The sequence below is a fragment of the Ascidia mentula genome, chromosome 5 (genome assembly GCF_947561715.1).
Source record: "Ascidia mentula chromosome 5, kaAscMent1.1, whole genome shotgun sequence".
NCBI classification, from domain to species: Eukaryota; Metazoa; Chordata; class Ascidiacea; order Phlebobranchia; family Ascidiidae; genus Ascidia; species Ascidia mentula.
The window spans coordinates 8,919,364-8,944,300 of record NC_138570.1 but is presented as its reverse complement, the minus strand read 5'-3'; the positions used below and the strand labels follow the sequence as shown (position 1 = coordinate 8,944,300).

Sequence of the window (24,937 nt, the reverse complement as noted above, 5' to 3'; positions counted from 1 at the left end):
ACCATGTATATATCCTGTCCGCCGAAAGCGTTTTGTATTAAACAAGTCTTCCACAATCGCGCATTGCACCCGAAACGACAATAAACTCCGTAAGACAGCGATAAAAACAAAACCGCACTCCCGTAATCACACCGACAATCCGCGACCATGCAGTTAAAATACGAAAAAACAAAAGAACGAAGTTTCTCTCAAAATCTTGATTTAAGTCGGGACGGTCTTCGTATGTTCAATAACACACAATTTGTTCGGCCCTCTTGGTCCAGACTGTAGTGGGTGTTCGAAGAAATAAATAATATGGAGTGTCAATGCAAAAAAAACTTCTTTAATCAGAACGTTTTCGAAAGGTTATTCACAAAATTGCAAAATGTCTTTTTCTCCACTGCGACCCAAACGTGGAACCGCGGACGATTCCACGGCGCGCACCAGACAAGCAAAGATGTCTGCGCTGAAAAGATTACTTCATCCCTCCCATAGGGTTTCCACCTTGCTGAAACTGTCTCATCATATTTTGCAGACCGTTCATTCCACCTGTCAAGAGATAGCACGAATAAAATACCTTTTTTGTTGCTGACACTGCCAAGCATAATGCTAAATTGTTAAACTCAAAAAGCAAAAAACACTTTCAGTTGATTATTAAAACAGCCCCCGATTTTATCAAAGACAAATTTCACAGATTGTGGAAGAAAAATTTACCCATTTGATGTAATACACGTGGGTCCATTAGCTTTGCCATTTGCCCATTGAGGCGAGCCATCTGGGCAGGATTGACATTCTTGTCCATTCCACCTGGTTTGAATAAACCCTTCATGCCTCCCATTTTCTTTACCATCTAGTCATTGAAAATATAGGCAATGGATAAAACCTATATTACACACAATAAATGCACACATTCTTATATTATTTAAATACCTGCGCGAATTTTCCATGTTGCACCAGCAGTTCATTCACTTCCTTTGGTAAAGAACCAGACCCACGAGCCACTCTGGCCACACGGCTAGGGTTTTTAGAAAACAGTTTTGCACCATCCTTATGATCCAACTCTGCCAATGAAAATGTTCTGTTACTCGCCATGGTCAGGATAAAATGTATATGCACAAGTTATGTATCATACCTTCATCAGTCATGCTGTCCATTATTGTCATCAACCTCTTTAGTCTGTCAGTTGAATCTTTTTCATGTCCTTTTGTCATGAAGTCATTAAAACCAGGAATCATGCTCTTTATTAAAATAATAAAAGTCAGATTGGCAATACAACAGAAACTTTTCAACAACACGGAATTTAAATCATACAAACAATAATGGCATATCTGAATCAACAAACCATGATTTGACTGAAAGGTCCCATCTTCATGATGTTCTGAAACTGTTCGTACATATCCCGCAGAGTGAACTGTCCGTGTTTTAACTTTTCCAACAGCTCTTCATTTTCATCCAATTTTAGCTCATTTACTTTGTCAATAAGTCCTTCAATATCTCCCATATCTGCAAAGGATTTTATTTACCACCAAAAATTAAAAACTTTGTTGTACTTTAAATGTGCATTGCAAAATGAAGAACCTACTTAATAACTTTTTGATGAAAGGTTGTGTCTTAAACATCTCAAAGTCATCTATGTGTTCCCCTGTACCAATGAATACGATGGGTGATTGTGTGGCAGCAACAGCACTGAGGGCCCCACCACCCTTTGCATGACCATCAAGTTTGGTGACAATCACAGAGGCAACATCAACCTTTTCTGTGAAGGAAATGTATTGACCATAAGCCCAATAGTAATACAAAATATTTAAATGAACAAATCAACCCAGTAAACACAAGTTTTATTTTGAAAACTGCTATTTATTACCTTTGAATGCTTTAGCTTGGGCCTCACAAGCTTGACCGATTGAAGCATCCATGACAAAAATTACGTTGTCGGGATTCTGCAGAGTAGGAGTTGATTCATAAACACATGACAGTATGCCCATTGGCATGTAAACAGCAACTAACCACTGCATTATAAACTTGTAACATCTCCTCAAACAATGAATCTTCCTGTTTGTGACGACCACTTGTATCAACAATAATAATTTCAAAATTCTCATCTTTGAATTTGTCGACTCCCTCAGCAGCAATGACTACTGGATCTGCTTCAGTGTAACTTCCTACAATAAAGCAATAATTATGTACGTGCTCGATTGGAAAGAATGACTTGTGATAAAATTTTCATAATTTTATCGGCAATCTGCATGAAAACAATTATCTAATGCACTACTATATCCATGCAAATAATGCAAAATCAACAATCATAAAAAATTCCCACACATTTTTTTTTACTTTTTAATCTTGTGTATGTGTTAAGAAATTGTACAGAATTATTTAATTTTACCATAAAATGGGATTCTTGCTTTGGTGGCATTTTGTTTCAGCTGATCAAAGGCTCCAGCACGAAAGGTATCAGCACAGATTAAACAAGTTTTCCAGTTTTTTCTTTGATAATAATATGCCAGCTGTAACAAAAAAATATAATTTCCATGCATTGGTAAATAAACATAAAAGTGCATAAAAGTACAATCTGCAAACCTTTGTACAAGTTGTCGTTTTTCCACTTCCTTGCAAACCAACAAACATGATAACATTTGGCTTTCCTTTTGTTGGTTGCCATGCTTTGACACCTGGATCAACAAGCTAAAATGCAGCAGTAATATGTGTCAAATGGGGTTTGGGGCACTTTTTTATTTAAAATTTTACCTTGACAAGCTCACGAAACACTGATGACTGGATCATCTTACGTTTGTTCAAACCAGATGCCATTTCATCAAAATCAATTGCTGATCGCACATTTTCACGAAGCTTTTTAACTAGTCGAATGTTGACATCAGCTTCTAACAATGCTCTGCATATCTCACTCAACATTGACTGCAACACCTGGATGAGTAAAGTAGAGTTAAGCGATTTGTCCACAACCTTCTATAAAATTTTATGCACATACCTCCTCATTGATAATGGTGGCATTGCTCAGTGAACGTAGAGCCTCATTTATCTTTCTGCCCAAATCAGCTAACACCATTTTGTCTTGGTTGAGTTTTAATCAACTTGTTACTGATGGCCTATGTATTAATATGTAAAACGGAATCGTGACCCTAATGTTCCTTAAAAATAGAATAATATTTACGTTTCCACAAAGGTTTACCGCCAAAGAACAACATGACACCACTACGCAAACACCAAAGTTGACAACACAGTGATTGTGACGCTTGACTTACCATTTTGTCGTGTAAATAAAACAAGATTATACTGTGGATGATAACGGGGTAAATGCACGAAAGTACGTTAAGGCAAATTTCCCAGTTCAGTTTTAAAAATATCTCATGTAGCAATTTTTCTTTAAGTAAGTTGTTATTTCCGTCTATAAAAGTCTATTTGTAAGTGGGGTGTTGTAATGGAAATCGTTAGCAACGTTTCATGTATCAAAAAAAGTTTGAGAAACACTGCTTCAGAGCTAAAAGGTGTTTCCTGGTTGAAAATGAATCGTTTTTAGAAAATGGAATCCCTATCAAATGAAGGTTAAAACAAATTTTGACCACAATTAATATAGGAAGTTTGCAATGGTACCGCGGCCCTTGACCTCCAATAGTCACATGTTGTTTAGCCATACATGGTACAGGTTGATATTAACAACACAAGGAGTGGAAATCTTAAAAGTTTGCCGTTTGGTACATGGTCATGATCATGTCAAACCGGCTGGAAGGCGGTTTTAGGCTTTAATAATACCAAGGGAGAATTAAACCACATCAGGTACTCATGTAAAAAGGATATAATTACTAAAGTGATGGTACCCGGACCCGGCCGGATATTGACCAATTTTCAAAACCCACACCCGGCCGGAGAATAGACTTAATTTTACCGGATAGTTGTGAAAGCATTTTTGTCCTATAAACGGACAAACATTTCGCAAATTACTTGTTTTTGGAACCCAGTCTGTGATACTCGCCGACTTACGATTTATTTGTTGTTTGTTATTTTTTTTCGTGACGTGTTATACCATATATATAAATTCCCACATTTATTTGTTCCATTCATGATAAGCTAACCTCACTATATAGCATTTTTGCCACACTGATTGTTAACGAACTGCTGGATCCAAATTATCCGGTCGGATTTGATTGACAACTATCCGGATCCTACCATTTTTGTTAACTGGCGACAAGGTCTTATGCGCGCAAGCGTCAATTTCTAGGTTAATCGGTGCTTAGAGTTACAAACATGTACCATTACCTTATTCATAAAATATTTTTCTCATACATCACTTTCTATATTTGACTTTTTTGTAATTTTTTTTTTCGCAAATCGGTTACAAGTAAAGCACAACAGAATGTTATGTAGATCTTAGGAATGTTGCCGAATATTAATTCGCTAAGGCGAACCCGAATATAGGAAGGAATTCGCTAAGGCGAACCCGAATATATTTGCCGAATATCAGCTCAGATTTTATATTCGTGCGAACCCAAATAATACGCAAGATTCGTTCGCGAATATTTATTGGAGCGTAATTTGGTAGTGTGATATACACTAACTGAGGTTTTGTGCTTTTTCGCATGATCAACAATGGAAGCAGCGCTACGAGAACAAGTGTAGTGGTTTTTCCCTTTGGCTATTCACCACGAATGCACAAAACGGGACGAAAATAGCGTTTCTCTTGCAGCGAAATCCCCTCCGTCTAACATCGTATCATAGTTATGGGCGCAACAAAGTAAATCTTTCGTGGCACGGATTTGCATAACTAAAACACAAAAGCACATTCGACGACAAAAGAATATAAGTCCTGAGCATTCTATTTGATCAATCTGAAGGCACGACAATTACGTCATGTTAAGTCAAAGTATCGTTCTTCCAAAACAGTAGCGGTTAGCGGCCATTGTTCGCCTGTGCGACATTAGACTTAGTTGTTTCTGTAAGTTTGTTATAGCTACATAGCAGAAATTAACTTTCTGCAATTATTTTGTCGTATGACAGCAAAGCAATCGTTCGTCAAAAAACATACTTACACGCGTGTCTTACTTACACACGAGTATATTCGGGTTGGCACGAACCCGAATCTTTGTTTATTAAAATACTTCTGAGTGGGCTATATTCCAAAGAAACATGTTTGAAGTAAAACATAAAAGTTTACAGAATTTGTTCGTATGCAAACGCCTACATACAAATTTTAGTCGGCACATGCTGCAAGTATTCTCACTGCCTTTGAGTATTTTCAATATATTTTATCAAAGCTTAACTTTTTCAAATCCATATGGACAAATATGTTGTTTTGTGCTAGACTTTTCTGGCAACATTTGCGCTCAGCTGTACGAACATGGTCAGGGTGGGGTATTTCCTGATATCAACTGATTTTATAATTTAGTTTATGATAATATCCATCTTCATCAAGATACAGAAATTGAACAAAAAAGCAGTCATATCAACGTTTTACAAGTTTTATGTCAATAAACGATCTGTTTGTGCAAAATAAATATTCTCAAAACACCGTTGTGTGCAGAGATACTGTCAAGCGAAGTGGTTGATAATACTCGATTTAGCCTTCTAATATGCTTGCAAACAGCAAAAGCGCACAATTAGCCTATTTGTTCATATTTTGACCCCATATGCAGTAAGACAGCAAATCGCCGTAAAAAATGATGCGACGCGATTTGTTTAAAATCATCCACCTATTTTAAAAGACAACTACTTGTTTCTATAAAAAGTTTTAAATTTGGCTTTATTTAATAGGTTTTCAAGTCCTCTAAAAAACGCAAAGGGGTAAAATTGCTAACAGGCTAATTGTTCAAATGCAAGATTTTGTGACATGACAAATGAGATATATGCTGAGTCCAAGCTATTTTTTAAATTATTCTAAATTGACAACCATTACTTAAACGGGCTTAATTATTATTCGTACTCGTTGCTCGCAGGCAAACATCCTCTTCGAAATCGTACGCAGTCATTGCTAGCAAGGTTATAGGCCTATGTCGATTGGAAAAAGTTTCCTCTGGCGTTTTTTTTGGTTAGCTGAAGCTAAATAAAAACAACAGTTCTATATATTGTTTATTTTTACTTAGATGCACAATTACATTCGTGGCCTTCCTGTATTTTGAACAACAAATCAAATTAAAAACAAAACTACGCTGAAGAAAAATGCACATAAGAAATAAAATTTGGGCACTGATAAAACCACATGGGTTGTCGGGTGAGGCACTCAACAAAAACTTTCATCTTCATGCATCAGTGCAAACCAGTAGCAAAACAAACAGCAGTTCGTACATACATCAGTGCAAACCATTTTGCTTTCAATTCATTTGTTTGTACGCAACGCGTAGTTTTGTGTATTTTTTGCTAAAAGTATCACCATCACTCAGCGAACTCTAGCGGAAAATGTATCGAGTAACTGTATATATCCCAGAACACAAACACTACAGAACCAGTACGTGCTAGTTGCAAAGTAAGCAGATTTCTTTGTTAGATTTAGAAACACAACAAAGTGAGAAAACAGCTAGCCGTATCCTCACGTATAGAAAAAATAATGTTTGAAATATATATAGGCTATATCCCATAATCCCAACAAGTTTCGTTTTTGTTGACAATTAAAATTGCCGACCAAACAAAAAAAATTTATTTGTTTTCATTGAATCCATGTGGTATAATAACAATAACACATTTTTTAACTTGAAGAAATATCAGAAAATTACCTAAATTTCACCTTTTTATTTGTAGTCATTTTATGTGAATGAATTTATTTAATGGTAACTTAACTTCATTCCAATGGGGTCGATGTCAAGAAGGTGGGTATATCTATATTACTTGCAAGTTTATTAATTGTTATTGCCTTTCATTTTACTTCCAGGAAAATAATAATTAATGACCACCCTGTTTTTTTAAAGATGGTTTCATCCCAACATCAGTGGAAGTGAAGCAGAAAAATTACTTTTTGATCGTGGAATATCTGGAAGCTTTTTGGCAAGACCCAGCAAAAGTAACCCAGGGGACTTCACCCTATCTGTGAGGTGGGTTATGGTATATTTAAAAGCTAAATTAAGGTTGTTGCAATACATTTAAAATCACTGTCTATCGTAGGCAGAATAGGAAAATCCATAAAATTTTTGCACCAATTTTGAGAAAGGAAATTAAAGTATTTATTAATTTTGATGAAATGGTGATACTGTGTTCATTGGTTAAATCAAAAACCTCATTATCGTTAAACTTGGACAAAAGAGTGTGAGGTTGATGGTCTCATTCTGCAACTTACTTGCCCTATAGATCATGTAAAACTGGTTATAAGTTTACATTGTCTGTAATGCCACCATGTATCTACATATTTTTTTCAAGCAACAACAGATTTCAGACCGTCACAACTTTTTTTGTTTATATTTTAAACTACATATCCCCCCAGGCACATTTACATATGGAAATAATAAACTAATACAAAAATTTTATTTAGTATCATTGACAAATATTTTATTTTAGGTATATACACATATACACTTACACTACACAATCTATTTTTAAAATATATTTTCATACTAAAATATTTGTGTTAATTTTGAGAAAAAAGTGTACTATTTAGTTCTTTGTTTACTCATTTCAACATTTTTCACGATCTTTCAGGCGGGGTGATGACGTGACCCACATTAAAATTCAAAACACTGGGGACTTTTATGACTTGTATGGTGGAGAGAAGTTTGCCACCCTAGCTGAACTTGTGCAGTTCTACACAGAGAAACACGGACAGCTGAGAGAAATAAACGGTGATGTAATTGAACTGAAATATCCACTCAACTGTGCTGAACCAACCTCTGAAAGGTAAAATCCTATCTTCTTAACTTCCTTTGCCACTCAACATAAACTTTCATCATGAATATTTGCGAACCTTGTTGAATATATGTAAGTTTGGAGTCAATAATATGAAAAGTCATCTATAACCACATTCCGTATGTATATATCCGGGTTATTCTTAATAAGGTTGTTTCAGTCAATCTTTAACAGCTGTTTCTCTATCAAATCACATCATTTCGCTTTTACATGAAAAACTGTGTGCATGTAAGCAAAATTTAGTGTTTAAGACATAATGAAAAATAAAAATGACATGGGCCCGATAAAATTACAATGGTTGGTCAGGAACATGTATATATGATGTATTATATGCCTTGATCAATTTCTTTTATAGTAACTTTGGTTGTATGTTTTTTATACAGATGGTTTCATGGAAATACAACTGGAAAAACAGCAGAAGCATTGCTGATGGAGAAGGCGAAAAATGGGAGCTTTTTGGTTAGACTCAGTCAAACGAAACCTGGAGACTTTGTGCTTTCAGTTCGATGTGATGACAAAATTATACACATCATGATTCGACACAGTGTAAGCACCAATCGTTTTACAAGTCAAGCAGCAATTAGCAAAATTAGCTTGACATTAAGGTATAGTCTGATGTGTTATTATGTTGCCACTTCCAGCATTTAGATAAGTATGTACATTTTTGGTGGAAATGTTGCACAATGTTAGGTTGTACAACATGGGTCATTTAAAAATACTGAACAAGGAATATATATGTGAAACTTGCTTGTACCAGCTGCAATACGTGACTCATACACGCCACCTCCTACACATAACTTAGTCATGTGAAAAGTTTTTTTGTGGAATGAATTCCTAATATTAAGTTTAATGCATGCATTAATGCATAAACACCCTAAATAATTCATTAGTTTTTTTGCAGTGTCTATTAAGCCCGAATTATTTTAGCATAGCAGATGACAAATCAATATAAAACTAAGTTTGTGTTTATGCTTTGGTTATAGGAGTACAAATAAGAACAAATTTAATACAAATTTTCAAGCTTTGTTACACAAACAACAGGATGATGATAAGTATGATATTGGAGGTGGACAGAAGTTTGATTCACTGTCGGACTTAATCGACCACCACCGACAAAATGCCATGGTGGAACGCACAGGCAGTGTAGTGTACCTCAAACAGCCATTTAACGCCACCAGAATAAATGCAGCAATGATTGAAAACCGTGTGAAAGAACTCCACAAGTCTTATGCCAGCAAAGCAGGTTTCTGGGAAGAGTTTGAGGTGTGGTTCTACATAGTATTCATTATGCAATCAAATAAAAAATGACGTTTACAAATTTTAATTGTTGCGCAACACCACAAACATATTGAACAATTTACATGCTAACTATTAGTAAATGACCACTATATTTCTGCTTATATGCTAATGCTAGCATTATTATGCATCTATTGAATTTCTGGAAGGTCTAATTAAAAAGACTAGCAATAGGTTATTTTTATACAGTTACTATGATAAATTTTATTACTTGAATAAACACGTATGTAGGTATCATATCTTGTAATGCCTCACATATAGTAATGTATTTCACCTTTTTAATGACTTGGCTATAATATTATTCATAAATATATCAACCATTCTTTTAATCAAACAATTGTTTTGTTTGAATGTAAGCAACTCAGTTTTAACTTAGTTTCAACAGTACCATCTTGCTTGCAGACACTGCAACAACAGGAATGTAAGCATTTGTTTAGTCGGAAAGAAGGAGCCAAACCTGAAAACAAAGCAAAAAATCGATACAAAAACATTCTACCATGTGAGTTAGATTTCATTATTTCAGTGTTTCAGTTGGAAATCTGATAATAAGTAATCATGTTCACATCAAATTTCAGTTGATCATACTCGCGTTATCTTACAAGATGCTGACCCAAAAGTCCCTGGTTCAGACTACATCAATGCTAATCGGATAGTGGTAAAACCCCATGTGCTTTTACATGCTATGGAGATTAACTATTAATTTGAATTTGTGTTTGAAAAAAACATAATTTTTCACCTGTGTTATACAGCCTGATGTCGATGAGCTTGGTGGTGTATGGAAAGGCAAAGTTTACATATCAACACAGGGATGTTTAAGTAACACTGTCAATGACTTCTGGAAAATGGTGTTCCAAGAAGACTCAAGGATAATTGTTATGACAACAAGAGAAGTTGAGAGGGGCAGGGTAGGTTGTTTTTGTGTCATGTCACACGTGCCTTTGGCTCTGACTGACGACATGTGTCACAACAAACACTCCCAATATGTCAACAGAATAAGTGCATCCGGTACTGGCCGGCAGTGAACGAGTCCAAAGACTATGAAAATTATACAGTTCAACACTTGCATGAAACTGACTACCGAGATTACACATTGCGCGAATTTGGCCTTTCAAAGTCTGATCAGGTACAAGCTGCAGCAAGGCTGTTTTTAACACTTTTCTGTTATTGGTAATAATGAAGGAAGCTGCAGTCATTTTGTACCAGGCAGCTGAATGATGGCTTTTTTATGTGCAGGCTTCCAGTGAGAGAATTGTTTACCATTATCACTTTAAAGTGTGGCCTGATCATGGGGTGCCGAGTGACCCAGGCGGAGTTCTAAACTTCCTGCATGACATCAATGAACGCTATGTAAGTTGCCATTAAAGTATAAGTGGATGATGCCGTATATCAGGGTGCTTATCAAAATGCACACTGGTTGTTACCAAGGACAAAATTGTATTTGTTCTTCTTGTTGTAAACAATGCATACTTTCACAAACACAAATTCTTGTAAATTGATCTTAATTTAGTACAAGGGCAATGTTTGTGACCTCTGTCACATAAAATAAAGTTTAGCACTGTTGTCATGATGCACAGTGCACATAACATCTTTAATATATCTAAATATTTACAACAAACTTCACTAGTTCTGTACAAAAGAAAGTTTTAATTCAATTTTCAGCGAACGATGGAATGTGGTCCAGTGGTAGTGCATTGTAGTGCGGGCATTGGGAGGTCAGGAACATTTATTGTGATTGATATTATTTTGGACATCATTCGACATCAAGGTGGGTAATTTAACCTACAGAAATTATGCACGGCTGAAATAACATGAAATCATAGTCAGTACAAATGCAAAATAAGAGGGACTTTGGCCTCTGTGGCTTCTGTGGCCAAGTAGTATTTATGATGCAACTTAAAATTGTATGTACGGTTACACAAAATTGCCCAGGCCCTAAACTCATTTGACCACACACATGTAATGTTTATGTACATTTGTTGCAGGTCTAGATTGTGAAATAGACATACAGCGCACTATTCAGATGGTACGAAGCCAGCGGTCTGGAATGGTGCAAACAGAAGCACAATACCAGTTTGTGTATGTTGCTGTCAAACAACACATAGAGACATTAACCAAACGAATGGAAGATGAACAGGTCAAACATGACATTCAGTCCTGTATACATGCAGAATTGTTGTTGTGAATTTGCATTGTATCATTGTATTTAAATCCTTCTATAGATGAATAAAGGCAAAGGAAGAGAGTACATTAACACAAGACAGACATCTGAAGCAGCTGGTGGAGATGCTGCAGCCCACGCTGCTTTGCAAAAGGTAAACTTGAAGCCAGGCTTTCATTCTTAGTCATTTACTTGTTCAAATGCTAATCTGTTTTTTGAGAAAAGTATTTCAATTTATATCCCAGTGTACTTTGGTTGCAATATTTTCCAGAAATTAACACTTGTTTTAGGCATAACTCACAAATAGACCTTCATACATACCTGCATAATTGTGATTCAACAATTGATGATTACATCAACATACAAAATATTGAAATTCCTAGAAAAGTCTTTGTTCTTGTTTGAAAAATTTTGTGCCAACTGTAAAAGTTCTTAAAAATCCACATTTGCAAACTTGGATACATTTTAGGTGCGTTCGCCTTTTGGGTCCCTTCCCCCATCTCCAGGTGGAATGTTAATTCACCAATCTCTACCCCCAACACCTACTTCTGCTGGGTCACGCTCCAGTTCCGTGTAAGTTGTTTATGATATATGGAGGGAAGATGCAAAGAATAATAAAAACTATACTGGACCTGCACAGAACCACTATAACCTAACAGGCTGTCGTTTAGGTGTTTCTGTGTAAAGCTGAAAATACCAATCGAACAGACAACTATATAGATGTTTTATATCAGAGACATCATCAGTTTCAGTGACCACAGAATGCAAAAAAACTGGTTTGGGTAGTTTATTACTAATTGCCACAATGTGGTATTTTTAGCAATGTGTCTGACAGCTTTACCAACTAACATTAATGGTATTTATGTAATGACAGATTTGAGTGAACAATAGCAATAGTTTTTACAATACACACTTATCATTGTGTTTTGAGAAGAGCCACATGGAAAACATGTTTATTACAAGAATACTAGTTGAATGAAATCAGCCAGTGGAAAACAGATGGATTGTTAACGTAATTGCAGGTCAGCAGATACAGTGAAGCAGCTTTAACTTGTACGACTTTGGTTTAGGAAGTGCACTGGTTGAAAAACACCAAGTTTTATCTGAGCGACTTTCAGTCACAGTTTTGTTCTACTATGTAAAACGTGTAATGGGCAGAAAGGTTAGTGGAAATTATATACCTTGAACTTGGGACTACCAGCTGTTTCTTTGCACAGGACCAGTCTTCCTGGAACTCCGCTTCTCCCCTCCCATCGTGCAATATACGAGAACACCAATAACGTTTACAACAACACCCGCACGGCGCCCCACACGCCTCAACTCGGCCCCAGGAGATGATAAAGCTTCTGTCGTGAATTTCCTCTGCTTAACGACGCCTGGATTGCCAAAATTGAATCCGCTTCATTCCACTGAAATTGTGCCACGATAAACTAACGTCTGTCCGCTGCCGACGACTTGGTCGAGTAATTATTATGCACATCCGCGACGTTCCTTTGAAGTGGTGTTAGTAGTTTGGTGCTTCCGGAGAGTCGGTCACTTGGCGATTTTAAGCCACACCCTCCAACCGAGCGCCGGCTCAGCACCAGCCAAGAGCTGCCTTGTGTTTGCGCAATGTTTAGCGCACCCGTATATTTCGATAATCTGACGATGTGTTTTTTCTGTTATTTTTGTCGCGTAAAAGTTTCACTCTTGAGCGTTTGGCCATGGATTTATTTTGAGGTACGACGATGACGACACGTATAAGACAAAGACGGTTATAAAACCAACACTTACCACAAGTCGAAAAAGTTGTAAAACGAGATCCCTGCACGCGATTATATTCACCGAGTACATACACGGAACAACGCACAGGCCGCAAACATTTTTTTCTAACGATTAGTCACTTGATATGGTGGTTTGCTACGAAATATAATTACTATTGTAAAGAGCGACGCATATTTACACATTGCACCATAAAGTCACTTAGGATTATTACGACAAAAGCGGCGTTACACTTGAAATAAAGATGGACAATTGAATGCAGTACGCAGTATTTTTCGAACGTGTGAAGTTCCTTACGTCTTTGTAGTGCTTGAAATATCGCGGAATCGAAAATTTAATACAAGCTTTACTTATGGGTTTTCAATTGGTTATTGTGGCGTTGAGCGACGACGGCGTGTTAAGGTTGAAAATGGCGATCCCCGTTGTGTTGAGGAAGGCGTTTAGAATAAAGATGCAGATGAAGTTAAGGACCAACCCAGTGGAGATCTGAAACAAAGTTGAAGGTGAATCTTAGACTTCGCGTGACTCTATGACCAAAAATGATCAATTATCGCACAGAGAATTAATCAACGATTTGTTGAAACGTAATAACATAATTATAAGTTGGTGTTAAAAACATTTGTGAGAAGTAACATTATCACTCCAATTTGTGTACAAACTTGTCATCTTACCAAATCTTTGACCTTCAGAGAACCATATGAAAAAGCGATAGCATTGGGTGGAGTGGCCACGGGTAAGGAAAATGCGAATGAGCAGGATATTGTGGCAGGAATAGCAATATACAGGGGATGGATATTGGCGTTAGATGCCAGTCTACACAATACTGGCAGGAATATGCTGGCCGTGCTCACGTTGCTCGTAAATTCTGAAAATATGTGTACGCTTATCAATGGTGTAACTGTATAATCGTTATTTAATGTTGTCATTAAACAATTTGTTTTTGAAATCGATCGTTTTGTTTTAAACCAGCAAGTGGTGTTCTTTCTTAAGTATATTGGGTGTACATATATAGGCATTGTTACGACGAGTTGCGATATAATAGCTGTTATATTGAACATACCTGTTAATAAAGAGAGTGTGATGGAGATGACAAGCGCAAATGCCGCTGGAGGTATGTCAGTCAGGCCTTGTATCTGGTCGCCTACCCAGTCGGTCAATTTGGAATCCTTTAAAAAGTACAATTGTGGCGCTGTTATCACAAGACACTTGTCTGGCAAGCCGATGGTACTCACCTCGCATGCCCGAGCCAGCGCGAATCCGGCGCCCAGCAACATAACAACGTCCCACGCAAGTCGAACTTGCGCAGTTTTCCAAGGCAGTAGCGGAGGCGAGGGCCCCGGTTTTTCCTTGATCTCTCCCCTGTTCGACTTGCGCCAGAATCGAAACGGATTTTTGGAGGGAAACACAAACAGGCTGAAGCTGACAATGATCGCCGACGTGGAGTCTTTCATGAGACTGCGTATTGTATTTGCACTGCTTTATCACAAACCCCTTTACAATCTCTCGTGGGGAAAACGGTATACTTACGCTTTTGGAAATATTTCCTTCCAGCCGGCAACAAATTTAGGGTCTCTCGTCAGCCAAAGCAACGCAAGAGCAAAAAAGTGGCCCAAAACGGCAAGTTCGCCGAATCTAGAAAACAATGCAATTCACAAATAGGATGAATGAAACGATACGTGTGCACGATATGATACGTGTGCATGAAACGATACATGTGCACGATATGGTACGCGTGCACTACTATAAGATTGACATGAATCCCCACTTACTTAACGGGACCCAAGTCTTCGTACGCCTTTTTGATATAGTTCGAAACGCGTCGGTCGCTCTCGCTGTTGCTCTTTGTCCACAAATTTCTTTTGTATAAAATGTCAAAGTTAAACAAAGAAATGTTTACACCTACTTTGGGTGTACATATTCATACAGACCTTATGCCAGTGAATCTTATTTGGAGCCAAAACCAAGTTAGAACCAGGCACACAGCGGAAATGGGCAAGCTAAATCCGAGCCAAGATACAAAATCTACGCTCTCGGATGCGCCAGTTCCGAACCTAAAAGTAACAATATAATGTCAACAACCATTCACTCCATGAAATTAGTTCACCCAGTTAAAATTTGTACATCAAACCAAAAAAGAACACAGTTTAAACGGATGCAACTGGTTATATATAACATACACTGAATCCAACGTCCCTGGCAAAATCAGGTTTGCTGGCGTTCCAATTAGGGTAGCGAACCCTCCAATATTGGCAGCGTATGCAACGCAAAGAAGCATCGCCTTGCGCAAGTTTTTTTCTCTCTTCCTGCGTACAGCGTCCTGCGGCAACGAAGGTTATTTCACATTTGTGGTTAAAAGTAAACACGGCGGTTAAAATTATATCAAAAGACTCGCCTTGCTTTCATCCCCTTCGACTATCGTCATCACAGCGATATCGTCTGAAACGAAAATCACGGTTATTAAACATAAACGCAACCAGTGTTGTAGTTTTTACCTCCGGAGTTCACCATCTGGTCTCCACTTCGGTTGTTTTGGTTGTGATTCGTGAGCGGTTGGTCAGCATCTAAAATCCAACAACATCAATAAACAATCCAAACTAAATTTCTCAAATAATTGTGTTTGACAACACGACATACCTCCTTTCTCCTCATTTTTGCCTTCGTCCTGCGTTAAAACAATTAGATTACGATGTAACGCAAAGAAAGAGTATGTTCCTGTTTAGTTTAACCAAGCCGGAACCGAATAATTAGGTGTTCCATATCAATGGCCAACAAAAAACATTGATGTTTTGCCTATGGCAGAAATAACTTTGTCAATAGGGTTTTTCCACGTACTTCAATGTTGGTCATTTGGCCGTGAACTGCCATGGCGATCGGAACCATCATGGCGGTAGTAGCTGTGTTGCTGATCCACATCGACAGAAGGGCCGTAACCGACATAAAACCCATCAAAACCCTGCGTCGTAACATCGTAAAAGTAAAAAAATAAAAAAGGCACGTATATCCCATCATAAAAGTGACAAGTAAACGTGGGTACAAAATACTTGGAGTCGATTACTTTGAATTAAAAAACCAAAGCTAATATGCTATTAGTGCTCTGCGTGTAGCTAATTCAATTATAGTACTGATAATGAACGCAGATAGTGTTCGAAACGTCTACTCTAGTTAAGAAGATTAATAGCATATTAGCTTTGGCTTTTCTATTCAAAGTGACAATTAAAGGTGCGTATAACTTTTCATAAAATATCCCAGTATCAGGATCCACGTATACTATATGTAACCTAGTTAAATTCATTACGAGGTAATCTGACCGATAGTTGTACAGAAACTATAATAATCGCATACGTAAACACGATGGCCTCACACGAACATTGGCCGTACCAGCAGGGTTTAGAACCAATAAGCATTAGAACTCGGAGTGCGATCCTCCTATGCAGATTCCACTCTTCAATCGCTACCGCCATGATTAAACCACCAACAAAGAGGAAGTTAAGTTGTCGCATGTAGGACATCGAAACCTGCGTAAATGTGCCGTACAATGTCAAAAGGTTTTGGTTCGGGAAGGCTTGGGTTCATGAACAGGTTCTTGCACTACTTCGGGACTTGTCGGGCAACAAGTTCTCCCACATGCCAACAACGTTGCTCGGAATTTGAGGAATTCCAAGAATCTGTGACTATTACAGATAAAACTGTAATTTGTGGCGATTGAGCGAAACGCAACCAAGTATTACGAACTTTTTTACTCTTTGTTGTCAGTTGTAAGTCATACATTCGACACAATTAGGTTTAAAGCTACATTGATTTGCACAAGTATACATTAAACGTGCGCACAAGTACTCTTGAACATAGTGTTTACCCTGTCAGCAGTTTGGATTCCCAGCATGGGAAAGAGTATGATTGGTAGAAGCGAGGTGACCGCCAAAGGGCATGCTTCTGTTGTCCAATAAACGGCCATTAAACACAATGCGTAGGCACATCTTGCAACCTACAATGAAGGATAAATATTAGGGTGTCAGCAAAATATTACCACCATGGTTCGGGAGTAAATTTTGCTTGCATGTGGTAAAATGTTTAGCAAAACATATTATGATGCTCCAACATGACATGTTACCAATGCATTTATATAATTCAACATTATATAACAATGTCTCACAACGCAACATTATATAACAAACAATGTCTCACAACGCTAGAATTTCAACGCATATACAAACATCGGTATCAAAACTACTGAAATGTATAGTTCTACTTACCGAGGTTTGTCCCAACAGCGGCAAAGGTAACAGCAGAATCGGTGCAAGAACTATTATCAAACTATTCCTAAATCTCCATAGAGTTACAACAACGTCTCTACAGCCCATTTTTTAAGCCTGTTGAACAACGCACCCTTTATGCGCACATATTTTCACGTACTAAAAAGAAATTTGAACAAGCGTCACACTTGAATTGCTCTCTAGTATTGTCCGAAGGTTATCGACGCATGTCGCCTAATTGACCAGAAGTTTTCAATACAGTTTTTTGACAGTAGATATGATGCACTTGTGCATTTTACTGGTTGCAGGTACTTAATAAACGACAAAGAAACAGTTCACTGTAGCCCGGTTAAACTATTTTACTCTATATCTTCGGAAAACTGCACTGTCAAGTTCCGAAGAAAGAGGCGTTCGTCGATTTGGATTGAAACCTCTGTCCTGCGCTAAAGCTTCACGGAATCATGCACACATTTAATTTTATACACACAACGACGCAGTATAAACGTATAGTAAACTTTGAAGTAAGGAAATTGACTTTAATGCGATGCCTTCCTAAAGGCAATTACTCATGTCGCTATGGTCGTATCGTGCTGTCACCTCGAAAAATTTCACCATGTTTTCTTACATGGCATTTGTCTTACATATCTGCTGCATCAAGTTTAACTTTTGTATAAGCACCAATCAACAAACATATACTTCATTTTATACCATTTGACAATATCATTTAGCTGTAAAAGCAATTATATTCGGTCGGAATTGCATCGGAGTGCTTCCTCGAGCCGACGGATGCCGTAGGCGTAATGTGCAGTTTATAGTAACAGACGATGATTAACACTTTTACCTTCCGTAATGGAACTCGCCTGACAACAGGCGAGAATCACGCAATTCTTCTTTAACTTCTTCCGATTTCCCCAAGGACAAATTTTAGAGCGCCGGTTTTGGTGACTTTGTAATATATCATTACTTCAAAGTACATAGGCTACCATAAGTACAGCAAATAGACAGGTGCAAACCTTTGTAAAATTGGCATAAATTTGTGATTACTATTATTTCGGGTCCAGATCCCTATAGAAGACTATACTTTATGTATTGGTTAGATTACGCTTGAACTTGTGAGATTGGTAATACCTCCCTCATTTACTAACTAATCTAGAAGGGAAAATGTTTTATGTGATTATTAGCAATCTTTCATCCATATTAGCGTCATATGTGTAAATAAATGATAGCCTATCCCTTTACTAGTCACGACATACACATTATATACCCTTTACTGTTTGCTAACAAATTACGAAAGCTATCAAAACATGTTTTGATATTATTTAAACTAAGCCAAATTAATTTGGGGTATTCGACTATTCTTAAGGTATTGGCTACTGGGAAAAACAATTCACAAAAAAAAGCAAGAAGGCATTTCCATTCGTGTATGATTTTGAGTTCTGTATATTATTTGATTACAACGTGCCAAGCAGTTTATAATACATCTTCCAGTACAACTTATGATTTGTCAAACAAACTAAATCAAGCGAAAGTGTTAAATTTTGCAGTAAAAGAAACAAAATATTTACCACATGGGCGCGTGCCGTAGGATTAATTGTTGCCATAGTCACATCCAAAGCGATTTGGAGCGAAACATAAATGTAGCGCAGTTTTTCCGTAAAAAAAGGATGGAAAAAGTTTTGTTTTAGTTTGTTAGGACCAGAAATAGAGAATGGCAAAGTTTGTAATTGCTGGTGAGTCTGTGTTTCTTCACGAAACCAACACTTCTAAAAATAAAAATGTTTGCAATATTGCAGGTTCTTGTGACTGTCCATATTATGCAAAACTAGAACTGTTGGCAGATCAACTTTCCACTAACTTACCCCATTTTCAGGTACCATGCACCTTCTACGTTTTGCTGAAAGTATAACATGGTATTTTTTTTAAAACTATATTTATAGGTTCACAAGATTGTCCAGCCAAAGGAAAAATGGGAAAGCTGGTTAAGCGAAACTTGCTCCAAGAATAATTGGCAGCATTCAAAAAGTCCTATTATATGGAGAGAGCTCGTAGATAGAGGAGGAAAGGGAATGCTTCTTGGAGGATTTAATGAGTTTATGGAATATGCACAAGTTGGTTTGTTATGTCTTTGATCAAATATATTCAACTTGTTTCCTGTTGGTATTTTATACTTATCACTAACTGATGCAAAATGCCAAGTCTATAAAATGCATATGTAAAGACATGTGTAACTTTATTGTTTCAGTGCTATTATGGGTTAACATCGGAAATGATGACAGAACTAATGTTTAAAATTCGAGATGAAAATGTTGTTGCGTGTTTGGACAAACTTGAAGAGGAAAAAGATTTCATGAGTCTTAGCAAACCCCTACATATCTGTGTTGTCAAGTATGTTAAAAGTTTACAATTATAGTATGTTTGTGTATCTACCTTATCACTGTTTGCAGTGCGACAAATCCAGTTGCTTATCATTTTATTCCAACTTTGGCATGTGGGGGCATATATGGACCAGATGTTGAAATATCAGTCAGGCTTTTGGATTCTACTGAAAATGCCACATCATTGGAAGGTTGGGAAAGCAAACTTTTATGGGAATTATACCAATGTAGTTTAGTATTTTTTGCTTATTGACTGCATACAGGTGTTGCTATGGAAATACAAGACCTAGCTTTTCCATTGCTGCGAAATGTTGATATTTGTGATAATGCCTGTGATGCATTCAAAGATGCATCTGCTGTAATTTTTTTGGACAATACAAACACATTTGACACAGATGAAAATCATGAGGAACAGTTGCATAAAAGTTCAGAACAGTTCAAGAAATATGCAGAAGACCTTGATAAATATGCTTTGCCTGAGGCAAAGGTACATTTCTTCATGCTATATATTTTGCTTTGGGTGTAATGAGATTTTCTGCAGGTCATACTGTCTGGATGTGGCCCAGTTAATTTTCATGCCCACATATTAATTGAAAACTCAACCAAGCTTATCAAACAAAACATCGTAGCAACTTCAAGACTACAGGTAGAATGATGTTCAAAATCTTCAACCTATTTTCTTCAAATAATTGACTAAGGATATAATTCTCAATTGCATAGAACTTTCAGGATAACACCTGTAAACTATGACCAAATAAATATTTTGTGACATTACCTACAAAATGGGAAAAGCTGAAAGCAAGAAAATTGCTGAAGCTTAGGTTTTCTTTAATTGTAACTTTCTACAGTTGTTTGACCCCAACTACAAAACTGTTATTGCAATAACAATGATAACCACAATTAGCAGTGCAAATATATTCCAGTAACACAACTATATAGTTAACTATATAATTTTTGTTGTGACTGTGAGAAGCCAAAGAAGTAGGATGTTTTATACAGACATGTCTCGTAGAAAGAAATGAACTATGTCATTTGTCAAACCTGCTATGACATTTGGTTTAAAAATTTTAATATTTCAAGTTAAATAAACCCACTGTTGTAAATATTGCAAAGTGGGAACCTGGCTTACGTCATTCCTTTTATAACTTTTTTTTCTCATTTTGAGAAACATTGAAAAAATGGTGCTACTAAACAAGGTAAGTCATGATGGTGTTTTGTCTCAAAGTCACCCCGTTGTGTAAACTGGAAGGTCGATTCGTTTCAGTTCTGACGTCTTTTAAAATCCCCCTTTAAATTCTTCAGGAAAGACGCGCGCGAACTCTGCTGGCCGAAAAAATGAAGGTCATTCCCGCTGGTGTGCAGCACGTGATCACATGGGGAAATTGTGCGAATGACGCAAATCCTGACTCGCAACACATCGAGTTGTCAGTGGCAACGGTGAAGGGGTACGACGGTGCAGTCATGGGACCCAAGTGGTTTTCCCGTTCCCTCATTGAAATGATTTACGACAAGTAAGTGTGTATTATTGCCAATACTGGGGTAAAAAGTTAGTTGACGACTACTATTCGTATCGATATATATCAAGTGATAAAAACTAATCCATTCAATTTATTTTGCGCTATTGACTCAACTACGTCACTACAACATAAATAAACAATATATGCACAGAAGGTAAAAATTACACGGCCACTGATAAAACATCAGAGGTTATAACATCAGGCGCCCATGTGAAGGTGATTTCCTCACGGATAATTACGCTTTGCCGTAGGATCACAGCCAGTCGCACTTGATGGGTTACGACGAGCTGCTTCAGACATTTCTTGCGTTCAACAGTAGTTTGTCAATTCAAAAATAACTTCTGTAAATAGTTGGTTTAAAATTATCCAAATTTTTTGGGAAACCTTGATAAAGGAAATGTATTTTTTAATTAATTTTCTGGAGTTTCGTTTTGACTACGCACACATTTTAAAGTAGTTCCTAAGTTCCTTTGTTTTGCAAAATTTTTGCATTTTACAACTTCTGACAATAACCACCAGAATAACTGCGAAAGTTTGAAACCCTTTACAGCACCAAGTTACATGAGTGCTCCAAGAAATAGGATACATGCCGGAAAAACGAAAGTAAATTCCCAAAGCTATTCTATATTTGGTTTCGCAGAAATAGTTGTGTTTGTCATGAAGACCCCTTTTTGCTAGTGTATCTATTTTGGGACTAACGATCGTTTACTTGCCCAAAAATACTTATCCAAGAAACTGCATGGTCACGAACTGCAGTTTCTCTGCGAAACCTGCTGCATTGCGCAACCTCTACCGCACCTTTTTTGAGGGTTTTTACTTATATGTTATGGAAGGAATGGTTCAAATTTGCTCTCCGAGCGTGACACCGGTAACGTACAACGGAAATTCCAAATAATGTCGACCATTCTACACGAACACCCTATTTCCTTATATTACTTGTATTCTGTCATTAAAAAAGTGAAATCGACCCCGTTTCCCTATGTTTGGATTGCAAGCACAATTTCCTTTGCAACACCGACTTTGCCCGTTGTGACAAATGTGTGATGTCAGCGCTTCCGCCCAGCAACTCCTAACATGGAAAAACAGCGTGCGTTGTATAATTAGTTCTTCAGCGCACGAGCGTCGCCCCGCCTGTATTCGCGCAATATGTCAGGAACACCCGAATATGCATCGTCGCTTTTTACATCCCGAACCGTGATGTTTAATTATCCTTAGATAGTTGTCTATTCTATATAACACGTTCGAACTCCGCACAGCCGTTCTGTTCCGTGACCTCGTATGGGAACTGACACACGCCATGCGGTGCGAGGGAGTAATTGTGTCCGGCCTTACGTCCGCCTTTCAACCATTTCTCTTTTTCGCGCTTTTGTACAAACACAGCCGAAATTCGTGCCTTTCCTGGTCATGATAAGACAGCCATGATCGCGTATGTGACAAAAGTTTCATAAATAACACTGTCTAGAATAGAAAATAAATACAACTTACACCCGGGTTTGGCCCAAAAGTATGCGCTAAGACAGTAACACCTTGTTCGCCAAACATGGTTAAGTAGCGAACCTGGTGACGTTGTCGCCACGTCTGAGGAGTGGAGTGACGTTTCACTGTTGTACATAGTACGAGGTAGTAAAATATAAACATTTAATTTGCGCATCGCTAAGATTAAACCTGCTCCTGCCAGGGAGCAAAGTTTACTCCGTGATGCAACTTGCGATATGTTATTTCTCATTGCGTCATCGAAATTTCCCCAATTAAACGACTTCCGCCGAAGGAAACCAACTTATCTTGTTTACAGCAAATGGCTATCGGGCGATTTTATTGTCGCACATGGTCGACGCAAAGAAACATTGGAGACCTGCATGAAGCATTCGCCATGCATGAGTGAGGCCGCTGCCTTGTCGTCCCTCATGCATGACTGGATTATGGGCGCGTCTTCTCCTGATGAGATATTCTCATTAGGCGTCGAGTGCGAAGGTTGGTGACTTACGAAATGCTTGTGGTTTACGTAAAAGTGCTTACATACAAGCTACGAACTCACGTCCAATACCAAGTATATAGTAATTAGACAAAAGTGGGTAAAGCACCTTGACCATTGGATGATTTGTCCGGTAAGACAATGTACCAAACCTCAAACCAATTCAAGCTAATTGCAGAGCATAATACTCGACAAACACGCAAAATATATAACTTTAATTTGCAACAACTATTCCTTCGACAAAAAAATTATTTAAAGGACCTCTCGTCTGCCATACGGTGGGATTTCATCAAAATACGGCCTCAAGTTTATCTCTTTTGAATCATTGTAGGCTGGTACGACATCTCTGGGTGCGTTATGTCGCTACCTGTCCGTTTTGCTGGTGGAAGTTACCAGGTTGTTTTGGACTTGGATCTTAGCGCCGGAAGCAAAGCTAAACTGCGGAAGGTTGAGCTCGAACTCAAAAAGGTGATTACGCCAAATACAGTTTATAGAAAATTCACCAACAAACTTTAAAACCTGCAAGTTTTTGATGCTTCTTGTGATGAATTCCGTTCTATTGTTGGTGGAAATTAAAATGTCTTTTTTCACGTATCATTTTTTACCCATTGCGGTGTAAATTAAATCTTTATTCAGTCTGTATATCATTATAGGATCTTCGAATTGCTTTTCCAGCCATGGAAGACGATTCGAAACAGGTGCGTGTGGGGCATTTCATATTTGAAAAACAATTAAAAGTTGATTGTTAGGTATTGAAAATTGTCGGAATCCCTGTTGTTTTCCATCAATACAAAGCCTACATTCCAGTGACATTCCTACACGTCATAATTGTTGTAGGCGTTTGGCGAGGAATCGGAACTGATTTCATCCATGATACAACAACAACCTCCCGTCGAGTCGCCGAGCAAAACGCCCGGGGAAAAGTTGGATGTGATCGTTGAGGAGGATGACGCAGAACAGATGGAAACGGAGAAGGGAGTCGCCGCAGAGAAAACAGTCGAATAAAACACGTTTTTCGTTTTAGTTTTACAAATAAATGTTGCATATATATACTACAACGCCATGTCTCGTGATGCTCAACTTCATATAACGGACTACTGCAACCAGCGTTCTGACAACACAGCAAGCGTTTAGCTCTAAGGGTCTGTTCTATTTGGTTTCAAAAGTATAGATGATGCATAGGAAACAGATTACAATCCTTGGTGGTTATTCTTTCGTGTGCAAAAAACTCCGCCGGAAATGCCTACCCTTATTTGCACATGTTTTCTATACAAAATACCCTTTTTGGCGTACACTATTTCCTTCTTCTATGAAGCGCATGAAGGGAAACTGAGAATCATAATTCCTAAACATGAAGGAAGAATTGCACAACAAACGCAGTCTTGCGCAAGGCCAGAGGCGGAAATTTTTCGTATTGAAGTGTTGAAATTGATTTCGGTTGCGTCACGTTCTATGGCGTCCTCCTATGTTTAATTCGTCATTGCTCTTGATACGCGCGTCAGCACATGACTGTGCAAATGCCCCCTGATGCAGGAAGTGTCAATACATGGGTACAAGTTGCGCAACGTCGCAAGTACAAGGTTCATTGATATTGATGTTATGAATAGGTTTACCGCCTAAGCAGGGTGCCTATTTGTTGACTTCGCGCTGGAAACTCCTGCTCATTTTGTATGGCACGTTTACAAACAAAAATCGTGTTAGTATGACGTGGCTGTATCGGAGAATCCATTAATCGTTTTCAGGCGTACTTTTTTAACCGCAACTATACAGCGGCGTGTTTGTCATGA

The 24,937-nt window shown here is 37.8% G+C and overlaps 4 protein-coding genes across 4 annotated transcripts; 2 read left to right on the top strand and 2 right to left on the bottom strand.

Annotated features, from left to right (window-relative positions):
- Positions 1-10: 10 nt before the first annotated feature.
- On the bottom strand, positions 11-3,124 carry LOC145901323 (signal recognition particle subunit SRP54-like). Its single transcript, XM_082988951.1, has 12 exons — positions 2,969-3,124; positions 2,728-2,904; positions 2,560-2,664; positions 2,366-2,486; positions 1,987-2,141; positions 1,844-1,919; positions 1,562-1,735; positions 1,322-1,482; positions 1,112-1,217; positions 910-1,040; positions 694-829; positions 11-528 (listed from the first exon to the last, which is right to left on the bottom strand). The coding sequence occupies exons 1-12, from the start codon at positions 3,044-3,046 to the stop codon at positions 455-457; spliced, it is 1,494 nt and encodes a 497-aa protein (XP_082845077.1). The 5' UTR covers positions 3,047-3,124; the 3' UTR covers positions 11-454.
- A 3,535-nt stretch (positions 3,125-6,659) lies between these two features.
- LOC145903375 (tyrosine-protein phosphatase non-receptor type 11-like) lies at positions 6,660-13,400 on the top strand. The gene is made up of 15 exons (XM_082991454.1): positions 6,660-6,794; positions 6,894-7,016; positions 7,618-7,812; positions 8,205-8,367; positions 8,863-9,084; positions 9,520-9,616; positions 9,693-9,772; positions 9,867-10,022; positions 10,109-10,240; positions 10,351-10,464; positions 10,777-10,882; positions 11,100-11,251; positions 11,337-11,429; positions 11,745-11,848; positions 12,493-13,400. Exons 1-15 carry the CDS (start codon positions 6,775-6,777, stop codon positions 12,611-12,613), a joined length of 1,878 nt encoding a protein of 625 aa, XP_082847580.1. The 5' UTR covers positions 6,660-6,774; the 3' UTR covers positions 12,614-13,400.
- LOC145903376 (solute carrier family 13 member 2-like) lies at positions 13,388-17,413 on the bottom strand. The gene is made up of 15 exons (XM_082991455.1): positions 17,287-17,413; positions 16,890-17,018; positions 16,415-16,551; positions 15,869-15,989; positions 15,671-15,698; positions 15,529-15,597; positions 15,429-15,472; positions 15,214-15,353; positions 14,965-15,087; positions 14,806-14,892; positions 14,564-14,668; positions 14,269-14,491; positions 14,097-14,202; positions 13,708-13,901; positions 13,388-13,522 (listed from the first exon to the last, which is right to left on the bottom strand). Exons 1-15 carry the CDS (start codon positions 17,392-17,394, stop codon positions 13,397-13,399), a joined length of 1,740 nt encoding a protein of 579 aa, XP_082847581.1. The 5' UTR covers positions 17,395-17,413; the 3' UTR covers positions 13,388-13,396.
- Positions 17,414-18,890: 1,477 nt separating this feature from the next.
- Positions 18,891-24,208, top strand: LOC145902442 (putative malate dehydrogenase 1B). The gene is made up of 12 exons (XM_082990405.1): positions 18,891-19,016; positions 19,080-19,156; positions 19,224-19,394; positions 19,529-19,671; positions 19,731-19,852; positions 19,925-20,148; positions 20,203-20,307; positions 20,964-21,172; positions 22,971-23,149; positions 23,482-23,618; positions 23,804-23,848; positions 23,988-24,208. The coding sequence occupies exons 1-12, from the start codon at positions 18,995-18,997 to the stop codon at positions 24,153-24,155; spliced, it is 1,602 nt and encodes a 533-aa protein (XP_082846531.1). The 5' UTR covers positions 18,891-18,994; the 3' UTR covers positions 24,156-24,208.
- The last annotated feature ends 729 nt before the right edge of the window (positions 24,209-24,937 follow it).